Here is a 26063-nt window from a genome sequence, read left to right as displayed (position 1 = left end):
AGGGTGGAGAACAGGTGAGAATAGTTAGGAAACCAAGATCTCCTGATGTGTAGCTGAGCTGAGGGTACTGGATCCTGAGTGAGGTGCCTACACCTTGGCTGGGAATGGAAGTGAAATTGTGCCCCGCTTGGAAGAGCTAACACTTACCTGAGAAGCACTAAAGCCATGTCACCTGGAGGCCCATGGCCATATCTTCTGTTTAAGATTAACTTTATTCAAAGCCACACAATGATTAGTGATTCCATTAGCCGCATGTAACAATAAACATTAATAAGCATCAAAACACAACTCGCCAGCAATTCAATTACCTCAACAGAATGACTGCCATTGTTTGGCACATCTTTTTATTTCTAGCCACTATGGCCTAGGCGTTTCCTGCTTTTAACCATAGCATAAATGCCATTTAAAAAAAAAATCAAAAAACTTGACATTTTATTACATGTAATTCCCACAGGGTTACATATATCCCCTATTTTTAATAACTGCATAATATTCTGCTAAGTAAACAGACTCTAATTCACTAAACTAGACCCAATTGTTGGACATTTAGGTGGCTTTCATTAAAAATATACTAGCTACCATTGCAACCAAAAGAATAAAATACCTAGGAATAAACCTGCCTAAGGAGACAAAAGATCTGTATGCAGAAAACTTTAAGACATTGATGAAAGAAATCAAAGACGACACAAACAGATGGAGGGACATACCATGTTCCTGGATTGGAAGAATCAACATCGTGAAAATGTCTGTACTACCCAAAGCAATTTACAGATTCAATGCAATCCCGATCAAATTACCAATGGCATTTTTCACAGAACTAGAGCAAGAAATCTTACGATTTGTATGGAAACGCAAAAGACCCAGAATAGCCAAAGCAATCTTGAGAAGGAAAAATGGAATTGGTGGTATCAGGCTTCCTGACTTCAAACTATACTACAAGGCCATAGTGATCAAGACAGTATGGTACTGGCACAAAAATAGAAAGGAACATCAATGGAATAGAATAGAGAACTCAGAAGTAAGCCCAAACACATATGGGCACCTTATCTTTGACAAAGGAGGCACGAGTATACAATGGAAAAAAGACAGCCTCTTCAATAAGTGGTGCTGGGAAAATTGGACAGCAACATGGAAAAGAATGAAATTAGAACACTTCCTAACACCATACACAAAAATAAACTCCAAATGGATTAAAGACCTACATGTAAGGCCAGACACTATAAAACTCCTAGAGGAAAACATAGGCAGAACACTCTATGACATCCATCAAAGCAACATCCTTTTTGACCCACCTCCTAGAATCAGGGAAATAAAATCAAGAATAAATGAATGGGACCTCATGAAACTTAAAAGCTTTTGCACAGTGAAAGAAACCATAAACAAGACTAAAAGGCAACCCTCAGAATGGGAAAAAATAATTGCCTATGAAACAACGGACAAAGAATTAATCTCCAAAATATACAAGCAGCTCATGAAGCTTAATACCAAAAAAGCAAATAACCCAATCCACAAATGGGCAGAAGACCTAAATAGACATTTCTCCAAAGAAGACATACAGATGGCCAACACACACATGAAAAGATGCTCAACATCACTCATCATCAGAGAAATGCAAGTCAAAGCCACAATGAGGTATCACCTCACACAGATCAGAATGGCCATCATCACAAAGTCTGGAAACCACAAATGTTGGAGAGAGTGTGGAGAAAAGGGAACTCTCCTGCACTGTTGGTGGGACTGTAAGTTGGTACAGCCACTATGGAAAACAATTTGGAGGTTCCTTAAAAAACTACAAATAGAACTACCATATGATCCAGTAATCCCACTCCTGGGCATATACCCAAAGAAAACCATAATCCCAAAAGAAACTTGTACCATAATGTTTATTGCAGCACTATTTACAATAGCCAGGACATGGAAGCAACCTAAATGCCCATCAACAAATGAATGGATACAGAAGATGTGGCATATATATACAATGGAATATTACTCAGCTATAAAAAGGGATGAGATGGAGCTATATGTCATGAGGTGGATAGAACTACAATCTGTCATACAGAGTGAAGTAAGTCAGAAAGAGAAAGACAAATATTGTATGCTAACTCACATATACGGAATCTGAAAATGGTACTGGTGAACTCAGTGACAAGAATAAGGATGCAGATACAGAGAATGGACTGGAGAACTCGAGGTATGGGAGGGGGCGGGGGGTGAAGGGGAAACTGAGACGAAGCGAGAGAGTAGCATAGACATATATATACTACCAACTGTAAAATAGTCAGTGGGAAGTTGTTATATAACAAAGGGAGTCCAGCTCGAGGATGGAAGATGCCTTGGAGGACTGGGGCAGGGAGGGTGGGGGGGAAAAAATATATACTAGCTGAATTATTTTGGGAAACCAATATATCTTTTAGAAATATTTAATTGATCCCTCTTTTACAATAATAGCCACTGTTCTTTCTGAGGTTTTTGTGTATATGAGCCTAGATCAAGAGGACGTTTTCAGTGTTCTGTCTGTTGGGACTGCAAGCAAGGAGTGTGGTCTGCATAATCAGAAGAAAGTGACAGGAAGAAAGGGCTGATGTCTTCCAGAGGCAAATGCAAATCTCTCAGCTTTCTAATCTCAGGGCTTCCTAATCTGAGTTCTTGGCAGGGTGATCAACCAGCTTGGCTTGCCTGGGACTGAGGAGTTTCCTGCATTGTGAGACTTTCAGTGTTAAAGCAAGGAAAGTCCCCATGAAATAGTCACCCTACACCTTGGTAAGGGGGAGGTGAAGGAACTGAGAAGGGAGTGAATCATTTATATAAGCTACCCCCGTGCCGTAAAAGCAGCAATTCAGAGAAAGCCTGCTCATGTATGGCAATGTGAAACCCTTATCCTTTATGTAGGAGCCAAGATAGATATTTATCTCAAGTTACTGCTCTGCTCCCAGAAAAACCATTCATTCATTCATTCATTCAGTCAGTCAGTCATTCAATATTTATGAAATGCCAGGCACTGTTTTAGACATAAGACTCCTGTTCTTGTGGTGCTTCTATTACCGTATGTGTGTGTGTGTGTGTGTTTGTGTATTGGGGGAAGGGAAGTAGAAATAAATGAAAAAGTATAAAATAAATGAGAATGGATATGATAAATGCAATAGCAGAAACAAGACAATTTAATGCAGTAGAAACTGCCAGGGATGGGGATGTGCTATTAGCTTACTGTTGGAGGGAGGGTATTTCAAAGAGCTGACATTTGAGGCAAACCAGTGATGAGAAGAGCCAGTCATGTGAGTATCCACAGGCAGCACCAGGGGCAGAAGGAGCAGCAAGTGTAAAGGCCCTGAGTGGAAACCAGTTGTTCTTCCTGAAAGAACTTAGTAAAGGACTTTGTGCATGTAATACTGTAGGGAAGAAATGCTGACCTAGAGTCAATCCAAATCCCAGTCCAAGTTCCATTTTCACAAACAAGGATGATAAGGATGCTGAGGCCCACCTGCATCGACCATAGTCTCTTGGTTCCTGATCCTGGACTTGTTCTGCCAGACCTTGCCACACTGCCATTTCTAGCTACTTGGCTTGAGTACTTAATTTTCTCCCCCTGTACAACTAGAAGTAAATCAAAGAGATTCATTTATTTTAGGTATGAGAAAAATTGGAATTGGAGGTGTCTGTGGGTGGACACGAGGGCCAAAACATTGGCCTCAGGTGAAGAGAGGAACTTTGGGGTCAAGATTAACCTCCAGTGGTAGGGCCCTCATAATTCTGTAAGAGGTGCTTCCAGAACATAATGTTAGGACAAATTCTGCAGCCCACAGAAATTGAAAATGAAACTGGTTGGTAAGATAGGCAGCCCTCTAACAGACCTGTCACCTGTCACTGAACTTGTGCCAGTTCAGACCTTGTGGTACTATAGGTTAAAAAGGTCCAGGGTCCACAAATAGCCGTAAGGGCAGAGAAAGCAGGCAGATGCAGCTGTGGGTGTGTCAACTAAAGAAAGGTGGAACAGGTTGAGGCCTGGGGCAAAAGCAAATTTAGTGACCATTTAAAGGTACAAGGCTGGAATCCTGAATCCTCCAGCTCCTTCCTTCATCTCCCGCCCCCTGGGTGGGTGACAGCCACCAAGGGTTAAAAGAACTGCAACGTGAGCGGTGATTTTGGAAACTCAAAGAGTTAACGTATCAACAACTAAAGCAGGGGGAGGAGAGAGACTGGAGCCAACTCACGGGAGAAAAATCCTATTGGCATCGAGGAGGCAGGGAGCCAGCCCCTGGGCGCGGCCTGCAGGGGGCAGGCGATCGCGCGGGGAAGCGGGGGCAGAACGAGGCCGAGGCCGGAGCCGGTGCGGGCTCGGCAGCTGCCCGCAGCCGCAGGGAGTCCCCGCCGCGCCTTCGCCCGGTGCGCCCTTCTCAGCCCGCGGACTCCGCGCGGCGCGCCACCGCTGACATGTGTGCCACCCGGATGCCGCCCCTGGCGCACATCTTCCGAGGGACATTCGTCCACTCCACATGGACCTGCCCCATGGAGGTGCTGCGGGATCACCTCCTTGGTGTGAGCGACGGCGGCAAAGTAAGCGGGCGCGGGGTCCGGGGCACCCAGACGGGCGGGCGGACGGACAGGTGTAGGGAATCCCGCCCCGCGAGCCGCGGCGCCCGGAGTTAGCTCCGTGCGGAGCGGGCGCCGCGGCTCCGGAGTTGAACTTGTGTTTGGCTCTTTGGGGGACACCGGGAGCCGGGTTCGTGGGCTAGATTGGGAGTAAAGTGTTCCCAGATGCTGGGAGCCGTGGAATACTCACACCCACGATTGGGTTGACAGCCGTGCAGCTTGTGGTGGAAGGGGGAGCGAGGCTGTGCCTTCGCAAATCTTAAGATCATTAATAAACTAGCACCTCGCTTCATTCATTTTTGTATCTCAGGCGCCTGACACAGTGCCTAGCACCGCCTAGGCGCTCCATAAATTTGATTGAATTTATTGTGAAAGAAATAATAGAAGGGTCACTTATTGATCGGTGTTGTTTAGCCCTTGCAGTGTATTAGAATAAGCAAGAAGTGATTTCACTCACCGGATCGTTCAGCAAGCAATATACGAGTGATTCAGACCAGACGACTTGGAATACTAGAAAGGATAGTCTGAAAGAAATTACCCACCCAACCGCCCCCCACCCCCACCCCCCAGCCATTTGCATGAAAGCAAGCAGTTCCATTTTTAAGGTTCAAAATGTCTTCTATGAGAGTATATTTCACACTTACGTTTCCAAAATCAGGATTTCTACAAACGACATAGGTAACTTGACACTAGTGGTAACTGTATGGGCAGTGGCCTGGCCAGTTTCAGTGAAAACTATTCCATTTTTAGGAGAAAAATTAAAGATAGAGATGGGGTATTTTTGAGCTTTTCCCCAACTACCGGTTTGGTTAGCATAAGTGCACACATTTGTGACTTGTCAGCTTGAAGATACTATTCCTGACTAAAGATGCTTCCGAGTCAGTGACAGTTTTGAATCGTGACTCTTACATTTAGGGATAACTAAACTCTGTTTTCTTATGGTGCTTTAAAAATCTATACTCTGTGTATATTCAGGGAGCCTGCTGCTGTGTTTCCAAGGTGATGAAACTCTCAGAGCTCCCCCACATGGGGAGACTCCAGTAAACTCTGAGACTGATGAATTGTTGCCCTGGGTTCTTGACCCTCAAGTTTCAAGGACTCCTTAGGCCTGGGGCAAGTCTCAAGAAGTAAAGGAAGAGAGACTGCTAAACTAGGGAAAGATTAGAGGTATTTGCTTAATCACAAGGAGCTGTTCAACAATTAGGTTTCTTTTTACAATTTAAATTTCCTTTTCCAAAATTTGAATTGGTAGGATAACAGGTGAGAGAATTGGCTAGGGGACTGGCTTTAACCAGTGGAGAGGAGGAAGAAAAGGAAATAATTCATCTAAAAATTTACCTTTTCTGGGGTTTGTACAGAATAAAAGAGTGTCCTAAACATGCAATTAGTAGTTGAGTCAGGGAGGCTATTTGTAACTAAGAAGCATACTGAAGTTACAAATTTAGAAAAATGCCATTCCCCTAGAAGATAGAATTAACTAGGAATTGGATACAAAGGTGAGTTAAGCAACTGGATTCGATTTACAGTATAAAATGTCCTAATCAGTGAATTAGTAGCTGTTTGCGGCTCTCCTCCTAGGTGCCAGGCAGTTGATTCTTGATTGTGTGTAAAGGGTGGACATGTCACATACATTTTAAGAGTTGATTTCCTTCATTTTGAAAATGGGACTGCCTCACCTTTACAGTTGCTGAGATAAATATATTACTCATTTTAAAAATTTCAAGGTTCTTACAGAAAATTTTATTCACATGAAGTGAAAAAATATGCAGAATCATCTTGATCTTTACATTTTTACTGAGCTCCCAAAGCTGTTCTCAAACCTTGGGATGAATCAGAAACATCTGGGGTGTTTGTTAAAATGCCGGTTCCTGGGTGGCATCTTCAGAGAATCTGAATCTGTAGGCCTGGAGTAAGTCCTAGGAAGTGGCATTCCAACAAAGGTCCCAGGAGGTTCGGGTTCAGGTAGTGGGTGGATTACATTGGGGGTAACCTCAGTACATAGGTTGTGTGATGCAGCCCGTTGTGTGGAGTCCTGGGTGCTCAGTTCTCCATTTCAAGCCCTGGGCTGAGGTAGCATCTCAGACACAAGGGGACATGATTCCTCTGTCCTCCCTCTCCCTTCTACAACTAATCTTTCATTTCATTTAGGCCCAGAGAATGGTAATGACTAACTGCTTTTTAATTCATTAATTAAAATTCATTCACAATTACATTAATTTTTAAAAAAATTCTCTAGTCAATATTTTAGTATTGGGCATTTTGAATTCAGAGTTAGTTTTTCTACTCAAGTGGCATGTAGCTTTTTGAAAGAAAAACTCCAGCATGTGTAAAATTCATTTGTAGTTAGGTAATTAATCGCGAGACACTGCTCAAATATTACTAAATTATCTGATTCTTCCTACAGGGTCAGGTTGACTTTAAAGATAGGTAAAGATGTCTTGGGTCTTTTAAGCACACCTAGCTGAAAGCAAGAGTAAGGAAGAGAATCGTTTTGAAGATAGTGCCCTGGGGGAGCAGGAGCAATTCCTATGGAGACCTGAAGTCTCCACCACCTACATGTTCAAAGTCCATGGGTGAGACATTTAACCGCCCTGAGCCTCAGTTTCCTCATTTGTAGAATCGCATTTACTTTTGCTAAGTATTAAATGAGGTAATGTATGAAAATGCCTGCTACTTGGTGGATATGCAACACATACCATGTTCATTTTGTCCCCTTCCTTCCCTCTGCGCCTAGCAAATCCTTAACCTCTTGCTCACTGTAGCACTTTTGTGTATTTCCACATGGTGGCACCCATGCAGGCCAACAGGTGGAAAAGGAAGCCTTGCCTGGGATGAAATATATGGGAGGTGGGGGAGGTCACTGGACCTCTAGTGCGCAGCCTCACTGCTCATGCCATTGACCCACTAGGACACAAAGATGCATCTGGGAAGAAAGATCTAAAGAGCATTTGGTGCCAGGTTCACTAGCACATTATTTTCAGTGTCTCTTTTAGTCTTCAGTGTGATTATTTTCTCTTAAAGTTGGGGAAGTTGAAACTTGAGAAATCATGCATTCAGAGATGGATTTTGAATTAATATGGCCAAAGCCCATATTCTCTCTCTCTCTTTTTTTTCATTGGGGTATAGTTGCTTTACAATGCTGTGTCAGATTCTGCTGTGGTCACCACAGAGAATGGAGCTGAGCTCCCTGTGCTATACAGCAGGTTCCCACTAGCTATCTGCTTAACACATGGTAGTGTATATATGTCAATCCCAGTCTCCCAATTCATCCCATCCTCTTACCCCTCTGTGTCCACATGTCCATTCTCTACATCTGCATCTCTATTCCTGCCCTGAAAATTGGTTCATCTTTACCATTTTTCTAGATTCCATGTGTATGCATTAATATACGATATTTGTTTTACTCTTTCTGACTTACTTCACTCTGTACGACAGACTCTAGGTCCATCCACATCTCTACATATGACCCAGTTTCATTCCTTTTTCAGAATGGCCATCATCAAAAAATCTACAAAAAATAAATGCTGGAGAGGGTGTGGAGAAAAGGGAACCCTCTTGCACTCTTGGTGGGAATGTAGATTGATACAGCCACTATGGAGAACAGTATGGAGGTTTCTTAAAAAACCAAAAATAGAACTACCATATGACCCAGCAATCCCACTACCAAGCATACACCCTGAGAAAACCATAATTCAAAAAGACACATGCACCCCAATGTTCATTGCAGCACTATTTACAATAGCCAGGACATGGAAGCCCGTATTCTCTTTACTAGAGTAGCCTCCCTGAGGCACAGTCCCTGACTTCAATGAATTTGCACTTTTAGCCAGGGAGCTTAGACTCGTACCTGTAATAAAAGTGGATTGATTCCTGAACCAAAGACTGGGCTCATTGCTGGAGGTACACTGATGAATGAAATATACAAATTCTGCCCTGCCCTTGTGCTGTTGATCATCTAGTGATTAACAGAATCTGCCATGACCTGCCAGAACTTGAAGTAATCTGGGGATGGAGAGAAGGCTTTTCTGAATGTGGAGTGTCATTTAAATTGTGATCTGAGGGATGGGTAGAGTTGAATAGGTAGGGAAGGCAAAATTGGAGGTAGGTAAGAGCCTTCTAGGTGGAGGGAAAGCCTGTGCAAAGGCCCTGGGATAGGAAGGAATGAAAGCATCAAGGTGGTTAGAATCCAAAGTTTTAGAAGGATAGCACAACATAAGGCTGGAGGGGTAGGCAAGGCATAGGGACTAGGGGGAGGGACTATGCCATGACCAAATTTTGCATTTTTTAAAAAGATCATTCTAGCTTCGGGATAAAGAATGCACTGGAGAGGAGTTAAGTGCAGGCAAAGAGATCAGATAGGATCCTGTTGCAGTAGTTTAGTTGAAATGAGATATGGTTCAGAAGAAAGAGGCAGTGTAATATATCAATTAAGAAAAGAGCTCTCCAGCTTCCCTGGTGGTGCAGTGGTTAGGAATCCGCCTGCCAATGTAGGGGACACGGGTTCGATCCCTGGTCCAGGAAGATCCCACATGCGGAGGAGCAACTATAACCGTGTGCCACAGCTACTGAGCCACGCCACAACTACTGAAGCCTAGAGCTCGTGCTCCACAAAAAGAGAAGCCACTGCAATAAGAAGCCTCCTCACTGCAATGAAGAGTAGCCCCCGATCTCCAGAACTGCAGAAAGCCCACACACAGCAACGAAGACCCAATGCAGCCAATAAAAATAAATATAAATAAATAAATAAATAAGAAATGAACTCTCAAGTGTACGTCTATCACTTATTACCCATGTGAATTTGAACAAGTTACTTAACAATTCTGTTTCCTCATGTATAAAATGATTACTATAATCTACCTCATATGGTTGTTGAAAAGATTAAATGAATTAATAATTGTAAAGTGCATGGAATAAGCCTTGCAATGTAGCACATGCCCAGTAAACATCAGCAGTTATTATCAGCAATGGAGATGAAAAGAGGTGGACAGAATTGGTAACTATTTAGATCAAATCAACTGGATTTGATGATAGGATTAGAAAGATGTTTGTGAATGTATTACATAGTAAGGTGGGATACACATTGGTTAGTGATAGGAAAAACTTGATGAAGCCAAAATTGAACTGGACATTAAAGAACACATAGGACTTGAGGATGCAGGAAAGGGTTAAATAGCTCTGATTAAGGGAATGAGTCAGTGTTCTATAATTTCTAAAACTGCTAGGAGGAGCAAGAGTTGTGTTTCACCTGAGGCTGCATCATCGTCTTGCTTTGCAGGAGTTCTCATAGTCCGAATCACAGATCTTCTCTGGGTTATCTTTTCCCTCTGCTTGGGCAGGTGAGGACCCATCTTCCTATAAGTTCAAGACCTCAGAATATCTTATGATCTTGAAGAGGGAATTTGGGATAAGCTATCCCTTCTGAGGCTGCTGAAACAGAGCTTCACTTTCATCAGAAATGTGTTCACGCCCAAGGATCACATTATCACCTTGTGAATTCCCATTTTCTGGAAGGCAGATTGTCTTATTCAGAATGCTCATGGCAGACACTGTTGGTTACCCACTCAATAGCCGTAACCCCTTCTTTCTTATTAACACTTTCTGAATTTGATAGCCTGTAATATACTTGGCTGGTGGATACATCATATTGTAAGCCAGTCATAGTAGTAATCATAATCCCATTTCCTGGAGACTTATTTTTCCAGCTTCCTGGTGGCTAAGGGTGGCCAGTGCTGCCGTTCCAGCATGCAGGAAGTCATCTCAGAGGCTTCTGGGAAATATTTTTCTCCCTAATAAATAGACACAGATGAGGAAAGAGGAAGACCTTCCTTTTTTGGATACTTTCATATGAGGAGTGGAGCTGCTGCCGCCACTGTTTGAGACCATGAGGAAAGAATTAAGAGGTTTTCAGAGGCACCAACCTAGTCCCTCTTTGAACATCATTGAATACAAATATGCACAACATCATTGAGTAGTTAACTGTCCCCGGAGATGCCTACTCTGTTGACTTCTTTTGCGAGATAACAGGTCTTCATTGTCTCCCCCTCTGTCAATTGCAGCTCAAAGCACCTCTAACAATTACACCACTTTTTCAAAGAATCACATTATTTTTCAAAGGACTGCTAGCTGCCTTCTCCTTTTTCCATTTCTATCTTCTCCTTATTGGCCAAAAGTGTCAGTGTCTTTCCAGGCACCCGTGTCCATAGTCAGGCCCCCCAGTTGTCCCCTGGGATATCTTTGTGCACACCCCTTTCCCTTCTTATTGGCCCTGTCCAGCCTTCCATTGTCTCCTGCCTGAAGTGTTACAGGAACCTCCCAACCATTCTCTCTCCCTATTCTAATATCTCCTCCACGTTACTGACAGCTACTTTCTTGGAGCAGGGGTAGTGTCATGTATCTTCTCTTTTGCAACTACCTATGGCTCTCTATTGCCCCTAAGATCCAAATGCCCCTGGGAGATATGTTAGACATGACATCTGGCCCTAACCTGCTTTCCTAATACTTCCTCCTGCTCTATCCTTCTCTCTTGCAAATAAGAATAGGATTACCATGAGGTACCCATGAGGTGAGGGATATCTATCCATGGCAATTTCTCACTGTTTCCCAGCACATCATATCTTTTTATGCCTCCACTGTGTTGGTGCCAATCCCTCAGCCTGGAATGGTCCTTTATATAATACGTTTTCCACTCCACCTCTGACAAAAAGAAATCTTGCTCTTCCTTCAAGGCCCAGTTCTGACGTCCCCTTCTTCCCAAAGGCTTCTCTGGCCACCATCCCCCAGTTGAAATAAATTACCTTTTGTTTTCCCATGAAAGTTTGCATATGTATTCAAACCAGTGTTTTTCTGGTGGTTAAGAGCATGGCGTCTGCAGTCAGATTATGTGGATTCAAATCCCAGCTTTGCCACTTACTTGGAAACATTTCTTAACATATTTGAGCCTTGGTACCCTCGCTTATAAAATGTGGACAGTGATAGTACTCTGAAGGAGAGGTGAGGCAGATGAGATAGTGTGAGATAGTATGTGTAAAGCACTTGGCACAGTAATTGCTCAATAAATATTGGCCATTGTTATTTTTCACTCGCTAAAGTGATTTCACTTTTGTCTTTGATTATACTTAGCTTTATAAAATGTTCTCACTCACTGAATTGATTTAAAGTTCTTTGACAAATGGGTGGTGAACTGGAGAGAAGGTAACATTTATTAAGTCATAATTTGTGTCAGGCACTCTGCCAGATTCTTTATACCTCAACCGTTCTGAGATGAGCCAACATCACCATCATCCTCTTCTTCATCATCCCTACTCTACAGATGAGGAAATGGAGGCTCAGACAGCTGACTAGGACTGCAGTCCTGGTGAGGAAGTGGCAAAGCCAGGATTCACACCCACGCTTGTCTAATTCCCAAGGTCTGTTCTCTTTCTAGGAGTTCCGGCTGCCTCCTCTCACGAGGAGGGCTGACACTATTGTCTTTAAGGCGCCTCAACATTGTCTTATTGTTTTAATACAAAGTAGGTGGTCAAAAAAGTGTTTTGAAAGTGATGTGTAGTACAAAGACATTCGTGTGTGATGATTAAAAAAAGGATATTTCTAATTCCGGAGAGTTGTTTTGTTTGTTTTTTTGTTTTAAAGCACTGCTTGACTTGTTTTTCGAGGCCTTGAAGAAATACTGCTGGGTGTGACGGGAGTTGCCTCCCTTCTGGTTGTATAAAATTGTCTATTAATTACCTGAGTTTCCTGAGAGTCTGGTTGATTCAGTTCTGTGGCTGTGAGGCAGCATGGGTGTTGGTGTATCTGACACACGGCTGCCTGGGAGGTTCTGACAGGTGCGGAGGTGGTGGGCAGGATCTCCTGCAGGTCTATGGCATGCCCATTCACTTAATGGGCATTGATCTGACTATTTAGGGATAAAGGCTAGGTGGGCTTCCCTTACCTGCAAGAAAAATCCAATTGGTCATGTGTTTACAACCCCCATTTCTGTAGAAAGGATTTAAGGCAGCTCCAGAGGGCACAGGCAAGTGGTGATGCTTTTATACATTTAAGGGAGAAGAGTCATTGTTGACATAAAACAAAGCTAGGAATTAGATTTAAAATACATTGTGAAATGACCTACACTCTTACTGGCCTCTTTCTTACGTGCTAGCTGTTAAAAGGACATGTTACCTAGTTGGCAATACCTGTACTAAAAGCAGTTGCTCAAGAGAACACACCTGTTTGTTTTCGGGGGGGGGGGGGGGGGGATTTGTGTTTTTTTTTTTTTTTGCTGGTGTATAGATTTATTTATTTTTATCAGAAAAAAATCTCCAGACAGGCTCAGAACAAGTCCCCAAGTCATTTCAGTGCAAATGACATCTCAGAAGAGTGAATGCAATTTCTTATCCAAAGTCTGATTCCTATAGTCCCATCAGGAGTTTATTTATCGTATGTTTGAATACTGTCTGTGATGGGCAGCTCACTATCTCTCAAAGCACCTCATTGTCTTTTAGATAACTTTGCTTTTAGACAGTTTTTCCTTGTACTGGATTCCTTGTGGATGACTTACAGCCTGCTTCTAAAATAGCAAAGGTATTTGAACACGCCTGTTCTTGATGCTGAGTTCGGATGGGAATTTCTCCTAGATGGACACTGTCTCTTATAATTATGCTTAACAACTTTCCTGTGCAAGGTATCATTTCATAGGCTTGCCTTTCTTGAGTTAAAGATGTGACAGGAAGAAAGGGGTCCATAAAACTGTTCTGTAGAGCTGAAGCTGTGGGGAGGGGGCAGTGGGAAGTGGTCCAGGTACTCAGGTCTTGGCTGATCTGAAATGTCCTAGAGATAGACTTCAGGATGTCAGAGGGGTGGCAGGACCCCACGTCTTCCAGGTACTCCTAAGAGTGGTCCTTTCGATGCACACCAAGAGGGAGGAGCCTAGTAGTTATTGGCATAAGCGTGGAGTGCAACTGGTTGCATGTTGCCAGTAAAATGCAGAACCACCTACCTTTACTGATAATCCAGCTTTGTGGATGTTGAGGAGCCTAACAAGAGACTATGCAATAATTTCAAATCCATTTACATTGGTGAGAAATACTCTTCTTAGAAGATATGCCAGCTTTGAGCCTGCTTCTCATCTTTCATTTCACTTGTGCTCAAGCTCATTCTTTAAGGCTCACATCAAGTACCATCTCCAAAATATTTTTACTACTTCCCAGCCCAAAGTGATCTCTCTCTCCTATAACTGTCTCTTTTATTGTCTTTTCTTCTTACAGAGTAGGTAGATATAGTTGCTGACCGTGTACCTTATTTGTATATATTTTCATTCAAATTGATTATAAGTTCCTAGTCACATGACATAAGAAAAAAGTAGAAAATACCTACTACTACTTATTAAGCACAGGATCTTGCAAATAGTTTAGGTGCTCAATATATACTTATTAAAGAAACGAATGGTGCTCTGAAACATTATAAAAACTGGTGTACAAATTGTTTCAATCTTTGTTGAGAATATTTCTAAACTGTATTCGTGTGTACCTTGGTACAATATTGCATGTAATTTAATTGTCTTGAGTCATTTTTTTTACACAAAACATAAATGTTGAGAAGTTATTAATTCTGTTGATTAAATTTATTCTGGTTTGAGAATGATATTACTTTTAAGAGGTTTTTGTTTCATGTCAAAACACAGGAATTGGAAATTACTTTTTTTTTTTTTTTTATTATTATTTTATTTTATTTTTTTTGGGGGGTACACCAGGTTCAATCAACTGTTTTTATACACATATCCCCATATTCCCTCCCTTTCTTGACGCCCCCCCCTCGATTCCCCCCCACCCTCCCTGCCCCAGTCCTCTAAGGCATCTTCCATCCTCGAGTTGGACTCCCTTTGTTATACAACAACTTCCCACTGAGTATTTTACAGTTGGTAGTATATATATGTCTGTACTACTCTCCCGCTTCTTCTCAGTTTCCCCTTCACCCCCCGCCCCCTCCCATACCTCGAGTTCTCCAGTCCATTCCCTGTATCTGCTTCCCTGTTCTTGTCACTGAGTTCATCAGTACCATTTTTAGATTCCGTATATGTGAGTTAGCATACAATATTTGTCTTTCTCTTTCTGAGTTACTTCACTCTGTATGACAGATTGTAGTTCTATCCACCTCATTACATATAGCTCCATCTCATCCCTTTTTATAGCTGAGTAATATTCCATTGTATATATATGCCACATCTTCTGTATCCATTCATTTGTTGATGGGCATTTAGGTTGCTTCCATGTCCTGGCTATTGTAAACAGTGCTGCAATAAACATGATGGTACAAGTTTCTTTTGGGATTATGGTTTTCTTTGGGTATATGCCCAGGAGTGGGATTACTGGATCATATGGTAGTTCTATTTGTAGTTTTTTAAGGAACCTCCAAATTGTTTTCCATAGTGGCTGTACCAACTTACAGTCCCACCAACAGTGCAGGTGAGTTCCCTTTTCTCCACACCCTCTCCAACATTTGTTGTTTCCAGACTTTGTGATGATGGCCATTCTGATTGGTGTGAGGTGATACCTCATTGTGGCTTTGACTTGCATTTCTCTGATGATGAGTGATGTTGAGCATCTTTTCATGTGTTTGTTGGCCATCTGTATGTCTTCTTTGGAGAAATGTCTATTTAGGTCTTCTGCCCATTTGTGGATTGGGTTATTTGCTTTTTTGGTATGAAGCTTCATGAGCTGCTTGTATATTTTGGAGGTTAATCCTTTGTCCATTGTTTCATAGGCAATTATTTTTTCCCATTCTGAGGGTTGCCTTTTAGTCTTGTTTATGGTTTCTTTTGCTGTGCAAAAGCTTTTAAGTTTCATGAGGTCCCATTCGTTTATTCTTGATTTTATTTCCATGATTCTAGGAGGTGGGTCAAAAAGGATGTTGCTTTGATGGATGTCAAAGAGTGTTCTGCCTATGTTTTCCTCTAGGAGTTTGATAGTGTCTGGCCTTATATGTAGGTCTTTAATCCATTTGGAGTTTATTTTTGTGTATGGTGTTAGGAAGTGTTCTAATTTCATTCTTTTACATGTTGCTGTCCAATTTTCCCAGCACCACTTATTGAAGAGGCTGTCTTTTTTCCATTGTATACTCGTGCCTCCTTTGTCAAAGATAAGGTGCCCATATGTGTTTGGGCTTACTTCTGAGTTCTCTATTCTGTTCCATTGATCTTCCTTTCTATTTTTGTGCCAGTACCATACTGTCTTGATCACTATGGCCTTGTAGTATAGTTTGAAGTCAGGAAGCCTGATTCCACCAACTCCATTTTTCCTTCTCAAGATTGCTTTGGCTATTCGGGGTCTTTTGCGATTCCATACAAATCGTAAGATTTCTTGCTCTAGTTCTGTGAAAAATGCCATTGGTAATCTGATCGGGATTGCATTAAATCTGTAAATTGCTTTGGGTAGTACAGTCATTTTCACGATGTTGATTCTTCCAATCCAGGAACATGGTATATCCCTCCATCTGTTTGTGTCGTCTTTGATTTCTTTCATCAATGTCTTAAAGTTTTCTGCATACAGATCTTTTGCCTCCTTAGGCAGGTTTATTCCTAGGTATTTTATTCTTTTGGTTGCAATGGTGAATGGGAGAGTTTCCTTAATTTCTCTTTCTGCTCTTCCGTTGTTAGTGTATAGGAATGCAAGAGATTTCTGTGCATTAATTTTGTATCCTGCTACTTTACTAAACTCATCAATGAGTGCTAGCAGTTTTCTGGTAGAGTCTTTAGGGTTTTCTATATATAGTATCATGTCATCTGCAAAGAGTGATAATTTTACTTCTTCTTTTCCAATTTGGATTCCTTTAATTTCTTTTTCTTCTCTGATTGCTGTGGCTAACACTTCCAAAACTATGTTGAATAACAGTGGTGAGAGTGGACACCCTTGTCTTGTTCCTGTTCTTAGAGGGAATTCTTCCAGTTTTTCTCCATTGAGAACAATGTTGGCTTTTGGTTTGTCATATATGGCTTTTATGATGTTGAGGTAATTTCCTTCTATGCCCATTTTCTGGAGAGCTTTTATCATAAATGGATGTTGAACTTTGTCAAAAGCTTTTTCTGCATCTATTGAGATGATCATATGGTTTTTATCCTTCAATTTGTTGATATGATGTATCACGTTGATTGATTTGCGTATATTGAAGAATCCTTGCATCCCAGGGATAAACCCCACTTGATCGTGGTGTATGATTTTTTTAATGTGCTGTTGCAGTCTGTTAGCTAGTATTTTGTTGAGGATTTTTGCATCTATATTCATCAGTGATATTGGTCTGTAGTTTTCTTTTTTTGTGACATCTTTGCCTGGTTTTGGTATCAGGGTGATGGTAGCCTCATAGAATGAGTTTGGGAGTGCTCCGCCTTCTGCAATATTTTGGAAGAGTTTGAGAAGGATAGGTGTTAACTCTTCTCGAAATGTTTGATAGAATTCGCCTGTGAATCCATCTGGTCCTGGGCTTTTGTGTGTTGGGAGATTTTTAATCACTGCCTCAATTTCTGTACTTGTGATTGGTCTGTTCATGGTTTCTATTTCTTCCTGGTTCAGTCTTGGAAGATTGTATTTTTCTAAGAATGTATCCATTTCTTCCAGGTTATGCAATTGATTGGCATATAGTTGCTTGTAGTAGTCTCTCATGATGTTTTGTATTTCTGAGGTGTCCGTTGTGATTTCTCCTTTTTCATTTCTAATTCTGTTGATTTGCATCTTCTCCCTTTTTTTCTTGATGAGTCTGGCTAATGGTTTATCAATTTTGTTAATCTTCTCAAAGAACCAGCTTTTAGTTTTATTTATTTTTCTTATGGTTTCTTTCCTTTCTTTTTCATTTATTTCTGCTCTGATCTTTACGATTTCTTTCCTTCTGCTCACTTTGGGGTTTCTTTGTTCTTCTTTCTCTAGTTGTTTGAGGTGTAAGGTTAGGTTGTTTATTCGATCATTTTCTTGTTTCTTAAGGTAGGACTGTATTGCTATAAACTTCCCTCTTAGAACTGCTTTTGCTGCGTCCCATAGGTTTTGGGTTGTTGTGTTTTCGTTGTCATTTGTTTCTAGATACTTTTTGATTTCCTCTTTGATTTCTGTAGTGATTCCTTGGTTGTTTAAGAGTGAATTGTTTAGCCTCCATGTGTTTGTATTTTTTGCAGTTTTTTTCCTGTAATTGATATCTAGTCTCATGGCGTTGTGGTCTGAGAAGATGCTTGATATGATTTCAATTTTCTTGAATTTGCTGAGGTTTGATTTGTGACCCAAGATGTGATCTATCCTGGAAAATGTTCCGTGTGCACTTGAGAAGAAAGTGTAGTCTGTCGTTTTTGGATGGAATGTCCTATAAATATCAATTAAGTCGAGATGGTCTAATGTGTCATTTAAAGCTTGTGTGTCTTTATTTATTTTCTGTTTGGATGATCTGTCCATTGATGTAAGTGGGGTGTTCAAGTCTCCCACTATAATAGTGTTACTGTCGATGTCCCCTTTTATAGCTGTTAGCATTTGCCTTATGTATTGAGGTGCTCCTATATTGGGGGCATAGATATTTACCATTGTGATATGTTCTTCTTGGATGGATCCCTTGATCATTATGTAGTGCCCTTCCTTGTCTCTTTTAATAGTCTTTACTTTCAAGTCTAATTTGTCTGATATGAGTATTGCTACTCCAGCTTTCTTTTGACTTCCATTTGCATGGAATATCTTTTTCCATCCCTTCACTTTCAGTCTATATGTATCCCTTGGTCTGAAGTGGGTTTCTTGGAGGCATCATATAGAAGGGTCTTGTTTTTGTATCCATTCAGCCAGTCTGTGTCTTTTGGTTGGAGCATTTAATCCATTTACATTTAAAGTGATTATTGACATGTGTGTTCCAATTACCATTTTCTTAATGGTTTTGGGTTTGTATTTGTAGGTGTTTTCCTTTTCTTGTGTTTCCTACTTAGAGAAGTTCCTTTAGCACTTGTTGTAAGGCTGGTTTGGTGGTGCTGAATTCTCTTAACTTTTGCTTGTCTGGAAAGCTTTTGATTTCTCCCTCAAATCTGAATGAGATTCTTGCTGGGTAAAGTATTCTTGGCTGTAGGTTTCTCTCTTTCAGGACTTTCAGTATATCCTGCCATTCCCTTCTGGCCTGCAGAGTTTCTGTAGAAAGGTCAGCTGTTATCCTGATGGGTTTTCCCTTATATGTTGTTTGTTGCTTTTCTCTTGCTGCTTTTAATATTTTTTCTTTGTGTTGAATTGTCGTTAGTTTGATTAATATGTGTCTTGGTGTATTTCTCCTTGGGTTTATTCTGTATGGGACTCTCTGTGCTTCTTGGACTTGGTTCATTATTTCCTTTCCCATGTTGGGGAAGTTTTCCACTAGAACCTCTTCAAATATTTTCACAGACCCTTTCTTGTTTTCTTCTTCTTCTGGGATGCCTATAATTCGAATGTTGGTACGTTTAAGGTTATCACTGAGGTCTCTGAGGCTGTCTTCTAGTCTTTTTATTTTTTTATCTTTTTCCTGCTCTGTGGCGTTTATTTCTTCCATTCTATCTTCCAACTCACTTATTCGTTCTTCTGCCTCAGTCATTCTGCTGGTTAGAGCATCTAGAGTATTTTTAATTTCAGTTATTTTGTTATCCATTGCTGTTTGTTTTTCTGAGTTCTTATGAACTGTTTCTTGTACTTTCTCTAATTTGTTATCGAGATTTTGTATCATTTTTACTATCATTACTCTAAATTCTTTTTCAGGCATTTTTCCTATTTCCTCCTCATTTATTTGGTCTTGTGGGTTTTTTTCCTGCTCCTTTGCCTGCATGGTGTTTCTTTGTTTCCTCATGGTTGTCCAAGCTTTTGGGGTTGCTTGTCCTGGTGATAGAGGTGTTTATAGAAGACTGTCCAAGCCTCAGACTAATGTCCAAGTATTGGATTAGACGAATATTCAGTCGGCTATGTCAGGTTCTCCACAGCCCTTTCCGGTGTCCGAGGCCGTCTGCTGGTGTTCAGCTGGTTCTCTGTGGGAATGACTGTGTCCTTCCGTGCATTCCCAATGCATCTGTGGAGAGGGATGCACTCCACGTCTCTCTACTTCGCCACCATCTTTTTTCTCCTCTGGAAATTACTTTTTTTTGCACTCTATTAGTTACAAATATTTTATTCCTTTAATCATTCATTCTACAATATTGAATACCTACTCTATGCTATGTGTTTAATATACTAAAGAACTGGATTCTGTGGCCAGTGATGAAGTCATAAACAACACATTCCAACCACAGTTCACATTTAATTTCAGGATTTACCACTTAAGGTCAAATGCTCAATGCTGGGGGGGAGGGTAAAGGGTTGTACTCCATCAGTGGATACAACAGAGAAACTGTTAGTGGCTTGCTGAGTGGGATACAGCTAGGAAGGAATGGAGTGGGGATTTGAATCTAGGTCTGTTTCCTCTCTAGCATTTATTATTTCTCTGGATTTGATTTAAAGACCCTGGTTACCATTTCAGCCACCTGAGCACTTAACTTTCTCAATTCTGTCTCCTTAGTTTCTGTGCCTTTGAATTCTAGAGAGCAAAACCATCATTCAGCAGCCAAGTCCAAGATCTCCTGCTGTGTCCTGTTATTCACCTCCTGGTTCCTTCCCCATCGAAACTGTGCCACCTCTTTCTCGGTCTTTTCCTTTAACCCTGTTTGCTCTGCTCTTATCAATAAAACTATGCTTCAATTCTCAGCACCCACAAAACTCAAAATCTGGACGTACTCCCAACCCACAGCCTTTCCACAACCCCAGACTTCTCCAAACAATCCAAAAATGGTGCGTCTTAAGCTAATCTAATCAATATGCATAAATCTGAATTCACAAAACTGATTAAGGGAGGATATACCTGAGCTTTACAAAAAGAGCTGATGAGATTTTTTTATAGGCCAACAGAGATAGATTCAAAATGAATTCTTCTTGTACTGATTTTCCTTAACTAGTCATCCATTAATTTTTCCCCTTCCTCCTGAGATTGTTGCAATGCCCACATATGGAATTTTCTTTTGAGGGGGTTCATAGCTTTAATCAGATATCAAGAGTAAGTGATGGACTGGGGCAGGGAGGGTGGGGGGGAATCGAGGAGGGGGCATCAAGGAAGGGAGGGAATATGGGGATATGTGTATAAAAACAGTTGATTGAACCTGGTGTACCCCCCAAAAAAATAAAATAAAATAATAAAAAAAAAAAAAAGAGTAAGTGACTTCAAAATGTCAAAAAACCTCTAAATTCTCTAATCTTGTATCTCAGAGAGGACCATTTCACCTGTTCTGTATCTCTGCCCAGGCTTTATTTAAATGCTTTCAGCAATTAATATATCAGAAATGTATTGATCTACCCATTTGGGTGCAAATAATGTCACTTTTTCCCCCATTTCTCAAATTTTAAGGGAACCAGTTTGAGCCCTACCCACACAATTATTGGAAAGTCCAATATCAGTCATTTGGAGCCTTCCTTTTCCTTTCCTTCCACTGTGCAAGGATTCTTGGAGACTTTTATGATCCAAGCATTCATTTATCCTAGATATAGATTGAGTGTTTATTATGTCCCAGGTGCTGTTCGTGTTCTGGGGCTACAGCTGTGAATAAGACAAAGCTGTTGCACTCATGGGACTTCACTAAAGTTTTGAAAAGGGATCTTCCAGACATCTAGTTTTTAAATGAGGACAACTCCTTATCTTCATGTCCATGGTGGCCATGGCTGCCCTTTGTGACCACATGATGCTACACTTGGGTGCTAATCCCAGTCATCTGTCTGCCATTACTATGCTGTTCTGTCCAGGCTGGAAAGGGCTTTCCCCAAGGTCAGCTCAGTGGCAACTCCACACCCCTGTGTTCTGTTTGTTCTAGAACAACTCATACAGACTGCTGTGGTCACACTGGTCTTAATATTTAGCTTCCCCTCTAAGGAGGAGAACAACGTATCATTCTTTCCTGGTGCATCCCAGGCACTAAGAAAACAAAACACAAGATAAATTCTCAATTGGTCACTCAACTACAACAGTAAATTTTAAAAATGAGTTCCATGGTATATTTAAGTTATGATTTTAAAAGTTTGATCACTAAAAATATAAGTAGCATGCTTGTTATATTAAGCAGTTGTGCATCAAAATACTATAACATAAATAAAAAGGAAATAAATTTTGTGTGTAAGTCATCTCCTTACATTGCATTGAATTTCTAGCCCATGACACTGGGTTATAAACTCGTAGACAGGAGGTACACTGATGGTGTTATTGCTCGTATTAACAACTATAATAATAGTGAACATTTATTAGACACTTGTGTAGTGGATTCTGTGCTGAATGCTTTGCAAAGCATAATTCTCCTGACTACTTTATGAGGTGAAACTGTTACCGATTCCTGGTTATGGTCTTTCCATTGTTCACATCAATAAGGTGAAATTACTTTTTTAGCAGCAAACAGAAACTTTATTCATTGGCCAAAGGATGGAGAAGGAGGAGCTCATGCTCTAAAAATACTTTCTCCCCATTACAGGCAAGGCGAAATTCCTGTAGAAAAAGATGAAGGACGTTATGGGGTACGGGGATCTTTTATCATCCTGACTTGTGGAAACAGGTGGCGATTTTCCAGAATGCAGCTCACGCTTCTTTTCAGCCCTCATATGGTCCTTCAGTGTCTGGGTCAGAAGCAGGTCTAACCAACATGGCACAGTGGGGCAGAGATCTTATTGCAATGAGATGGTAATGAGCTGTAGAGAGACCTTTGTCCCAATTTTTAGGTTTCGCTAGCTTATGCCGGTTTCTTGTGGTTAAGCCTTCTTCTTCTAATTATGTAGAAACAGCTAGAAGATACAGTCAGTTTTGGGTTTTCTGCAAATTTGCCCAGAGTAGGGGGTTTACCAGAAGTGGGGGACTTCTTTACCTCCTTGCCTAAGACAGGTGCACTTATTCTTTAGTTTAGGATCCTTGACTTGCTCCCCTGGGTGACAAAATTTTTCCTTATTTTATTGACAAGGAAACTGAGACTCAGTGTTAATCCTAGTTCTGAAATAAACATGATTACTATCCATTGGACGACTTCTCTCTCCTAAAGCCATTGTGTAGCTCTTTGTTTTCAGATAGTCAAATGGCAAAGTTATGATAGCTTCCTGTTCTTAAATTGTTAATATCAATTTAATCCCTAAGATTAAAGGTGAAAATAGATTAATCTCTTCTGATACATTTTTTTAGGATTGAGCAATAGGGAATTTCCTGGCAGTCTAGTGGTGCAGTGGTGAGGACTCTGTACTTTCACTGCCAAGGGCCTGGTTTCAATCCCTGGTGAACTAGGATCCCACAAGCTTCAAAGTGCAGCCAAAAAAAAAAAAGATTGAGCAATAAATATTTATCATCTCCCGCAAAATCTTACTTTGACATTATTTCCTACGTTCTAAAAAGACTCATCCTTTTCCTTTATGAAAACATTGTTGCATTTACTTTATTTCTTATTTTATTATTATTATTATTACTTTGGCTGCATTGGGTCTTCATTGCTGTGTGTGGGCTTTCTCTAGTTGCGGTGAGTGGGAGCTACTCTTAGTTGCAGTGTGAGGGCTTCTCATGGCGGTGGCTTCTCTTGTTGCAGAGCATGGGCTCTAGGTGCACAGGCACAATAGTTGTGGCTCATGGGCTCTAGAGCTCAGGCTCAGTAGTTGTGGCACACAGGCTTAGTTGCTGTATGGCATGTGGGATCTTCCCAGACCAGGTATTGAACCCATTTCTCCTGCACTGGCAGGCAGATTCTTAACCACTGTACCACCAGGGAAGTCCCTGTTTCATTGACTTTATTACACTAACTCATTGCTTCTAAAGGATAAATTATATTAACTTTATTTTTTTCTTTTTTAAAGTATTTCATATATTTTAAGCATCAAACAATGTACTACGTGACTGCATGCTCTGTTAGATATTTTAGCTATTATCACATTAACACTCTATAATCATATGAGGTAGATTTTTTTAATCTTATGTTGGTGTATAGTTGGTTAACATTAACTTTATTATTATTTTTTTTGCTAGAAAATCTATTTAATTACTAAGTATGGTTAAGTATTTTATAATGTTATTTTTAAGCTCAATTTCCTTTTCAAAAACAATAGCACATTTCCAAAATATTAGAAGTTCCAATGAATGCAGCATGAATTAACTGTGTTTAATTACCTGCTTTGCCTGTTTATACACGGCATCAGCGTTTATTTGTACCATTTTTCTATAGTCCATATATGTGTTAATATACGATACTTGTTTTTCTCTTTCTGACTCACTTCACTCTGTATGACAGTCTCTAGGTCCATCCATGTCTCTACAAATGTCCCAGTTTCATTGCTTTTTTACAGCTGAGTAATATTCCATTGTATATATGTACCACATCTTTTTTATCCATTCATCTGTTGATGGATATTTAGGTTGCTTCCATGTCCTGGCTATTGCAAATAGTGCTGCAATGAACATTGGAGTGCATGTGTCTTTTTGAATTATGGTGTTCTCTGGGTATATGCCCAGCAGTGGGATTGCTGGGTCATATGGTAGTTCTATTTTTAGTTTTTCAAGGACCCTCCATACAGTTCTCCATAGTGGCTGTATCAATTTACATTCCCACCAACAGTGTAAGAGCGTTCCCTTTTCTCCACACCCTCTCCAGCATTTACTCTTTGTAGATTTTCTGATGATGCCCATTCTAACCGGTGTGAGGTGATACCTCACTGAAGTTTTGATTTGCATTTCTCTTACAATTAGTGATGTTGAGCAGCTTCTCATGTGCCTCTTGGCCATCCGTATGTCTTCTTTGGAGAAATGCCCATTTAGGTCTTCTGCCCATTTTTTGATTGGGTTACTTGTTTTTTGATATTCAGCTGCATGAACTGTTTATATATTTCAGAGATTAATCCTTTGTCTGTTGATTCGTTTGCAAATATTTTCTCCCATTCTGAGGGCTGTCTTTTCGTCTTGCTTATAGTTTCCTTTGCTGTGCAGAAGCTTTGAAGTTTCATTAGGTCCCACTTATTTATTTTTGTTTTTATTTCCATTCCTCTAGGGGGTGGATCAAAAAAGATCTTGCTGTGATTTATGTCGAAGAGTGTTCTTCCTATGTTTTCCTCTAGGAGTTTTATAGTGTCTGGCCTTACATGTAGGTCTTTAATCTATTTGGAGTTTATTTTTGTGTATGGTGTTAAAGAGTGTTCTAATTTCATTCTTTTACATGCAGCTGTCCAGTTTTCCCAGCACCACTTTTTGAAGAGGCTGCCTTTTCTCCATTGTATATCGTTGCCTCCTTTGTCATAGATTAGTTGACTATAGTTTATCTCTGGGATTTCTGTCCTGTTCCATTGATCTATATTTCTGTGTTTGTGCCAGTACCATACTGTCTTGATCACTGTAGCCTTATAGTATAACCTGAAGTCAGGAAGCCTGATTCCACCAACTCCATTTTTCCTTCTCAAGATTGCTTTGGCTATTCGGGGTCTGTTGCATGTCCATACAAATCGTAAAATTTCTTGTTCTAGTTCTGTGAAAAATGCCATCGGTAATTTGATCGGGATTGCATTGAATCTGTAAATTGCTTTGGGTAGCATAGTCATATTCACAATGTTGATTCTTCCAATCCAAGAACATGGTATGTCCCTCCATCTGTTTGTGTCATCTTTGATTTCTTTCATTAGCGTCTTATAGTTTTCTGAGTACAGGCCTTTTACCTCTTTAGTTAGGTTTATTCCTAGGTATTTTATTCTTTTTGTTGCAATGGTGAATGGGATTGTTTCCTTACTTTCTCTTTCTGATCTTTCATTGTTACTGTATAGAAATGCAGGAGATTTCTGTGTGTTAATTTTGTATCCTGCAACTTTACCAAATTCATTGATTAGCTCAAGTAGTTTTCTGGTGGCATCTTTAGAATTTTCTATATATAGTATCATGTCATCTGTGAACAGTGACAGTTTTACTTCTTTTCCAATTTGGATTCCTTTTATTTCTTTTTCTTCTCTGATTGCTGTGGCAAGGACTTCCAAAACTATGTTGAATAGTAGTGGGGAGAGTGGGAATCCTTGTCTTGTTCCTGATCTTAGAGGAAATGCTTTCAGTTTTTCCCCATTGAGAATGATGTTTGCTGTGGGTTTGTCATATATGGCCTTTATTATGTTGAGGTAGGTTCCCTCTATGCCCACCTTCTGGAGAGTTTTTATCAGAAATGGGTGTTGAATTTTGTCAAAAGCTTTTTCTGCATCTATTGAGATGAACATGTGGTTTTTATCCTTCAATTTATTAATATGGTGAATCACATTGATTGATTTACATATATTGAAGAATCCTTGCCTTCCAGGGATAAACCCCACTTGATCATGGTGGATGATCCTTTTAATGTGTTGTTGGATTCTGTTTTCTAGTATTTTGTTGAGGATTTTTGCATCTAAATTCATCAGTGATATTGGTCTGTAATTTTCTTTTTTTTGTAGTATCTTTGTCTGGTTTTGGTATCAGGATGATGGTGG

General features: G+C 40.4%; 1 protein-coding gene across 10 annotated transcripts in view; it reads left to right on the top strand.

Annotated features, from left to right (window-relative positions):
* Window positions 1-4211: 4211 nt before the first annotated feature.
* Window positions 4212-26063, top strand: part of GDA (guanine deaminase) — a 126087-nt gene continuing 104235 nt past the window's right edge. The window contains exon 1 of one of the 10 annotated variants that reach the window (XM_057720112.1): window positions 4212-4551. In XM_057720112.1, the coding sequence (XP_057576095.1) occupies window positions 4429-4551 (123 nt within the window). In that variant the 5' untranslated portion in view covers window positions 4212-4428. Of the gene's footprint in view, window positions 4552-7070; window positions 7161-26063 lie in introns of those variants that run through there. The other 9 variants (XM_057720118.1, XM_057720113.1, XM_057720117.1 and 6 more) reach the window with 9 other exon arrangements.

Source organism: Hippopotamus amphibius, chromosome 2 (genome assembly GCF_030028045.1).
Source record: "Hippopotamus amphibius kiboko isolate mHipAmp2 chromosome 2, mHipAmp2.hap2, whole genome shotgun sequence".
Lineage (NCBI taxonomy): Eukaryota > Metazoa > Chordata > Mammalia > Artiodactyla > Hippopotamidae > Hippopotamus > Hippopotamus amphibius.
Note: the sequence above shows the minus strand (reverse complement) of the source record. Positions and strands in the feature narration are given on the sequence as shown.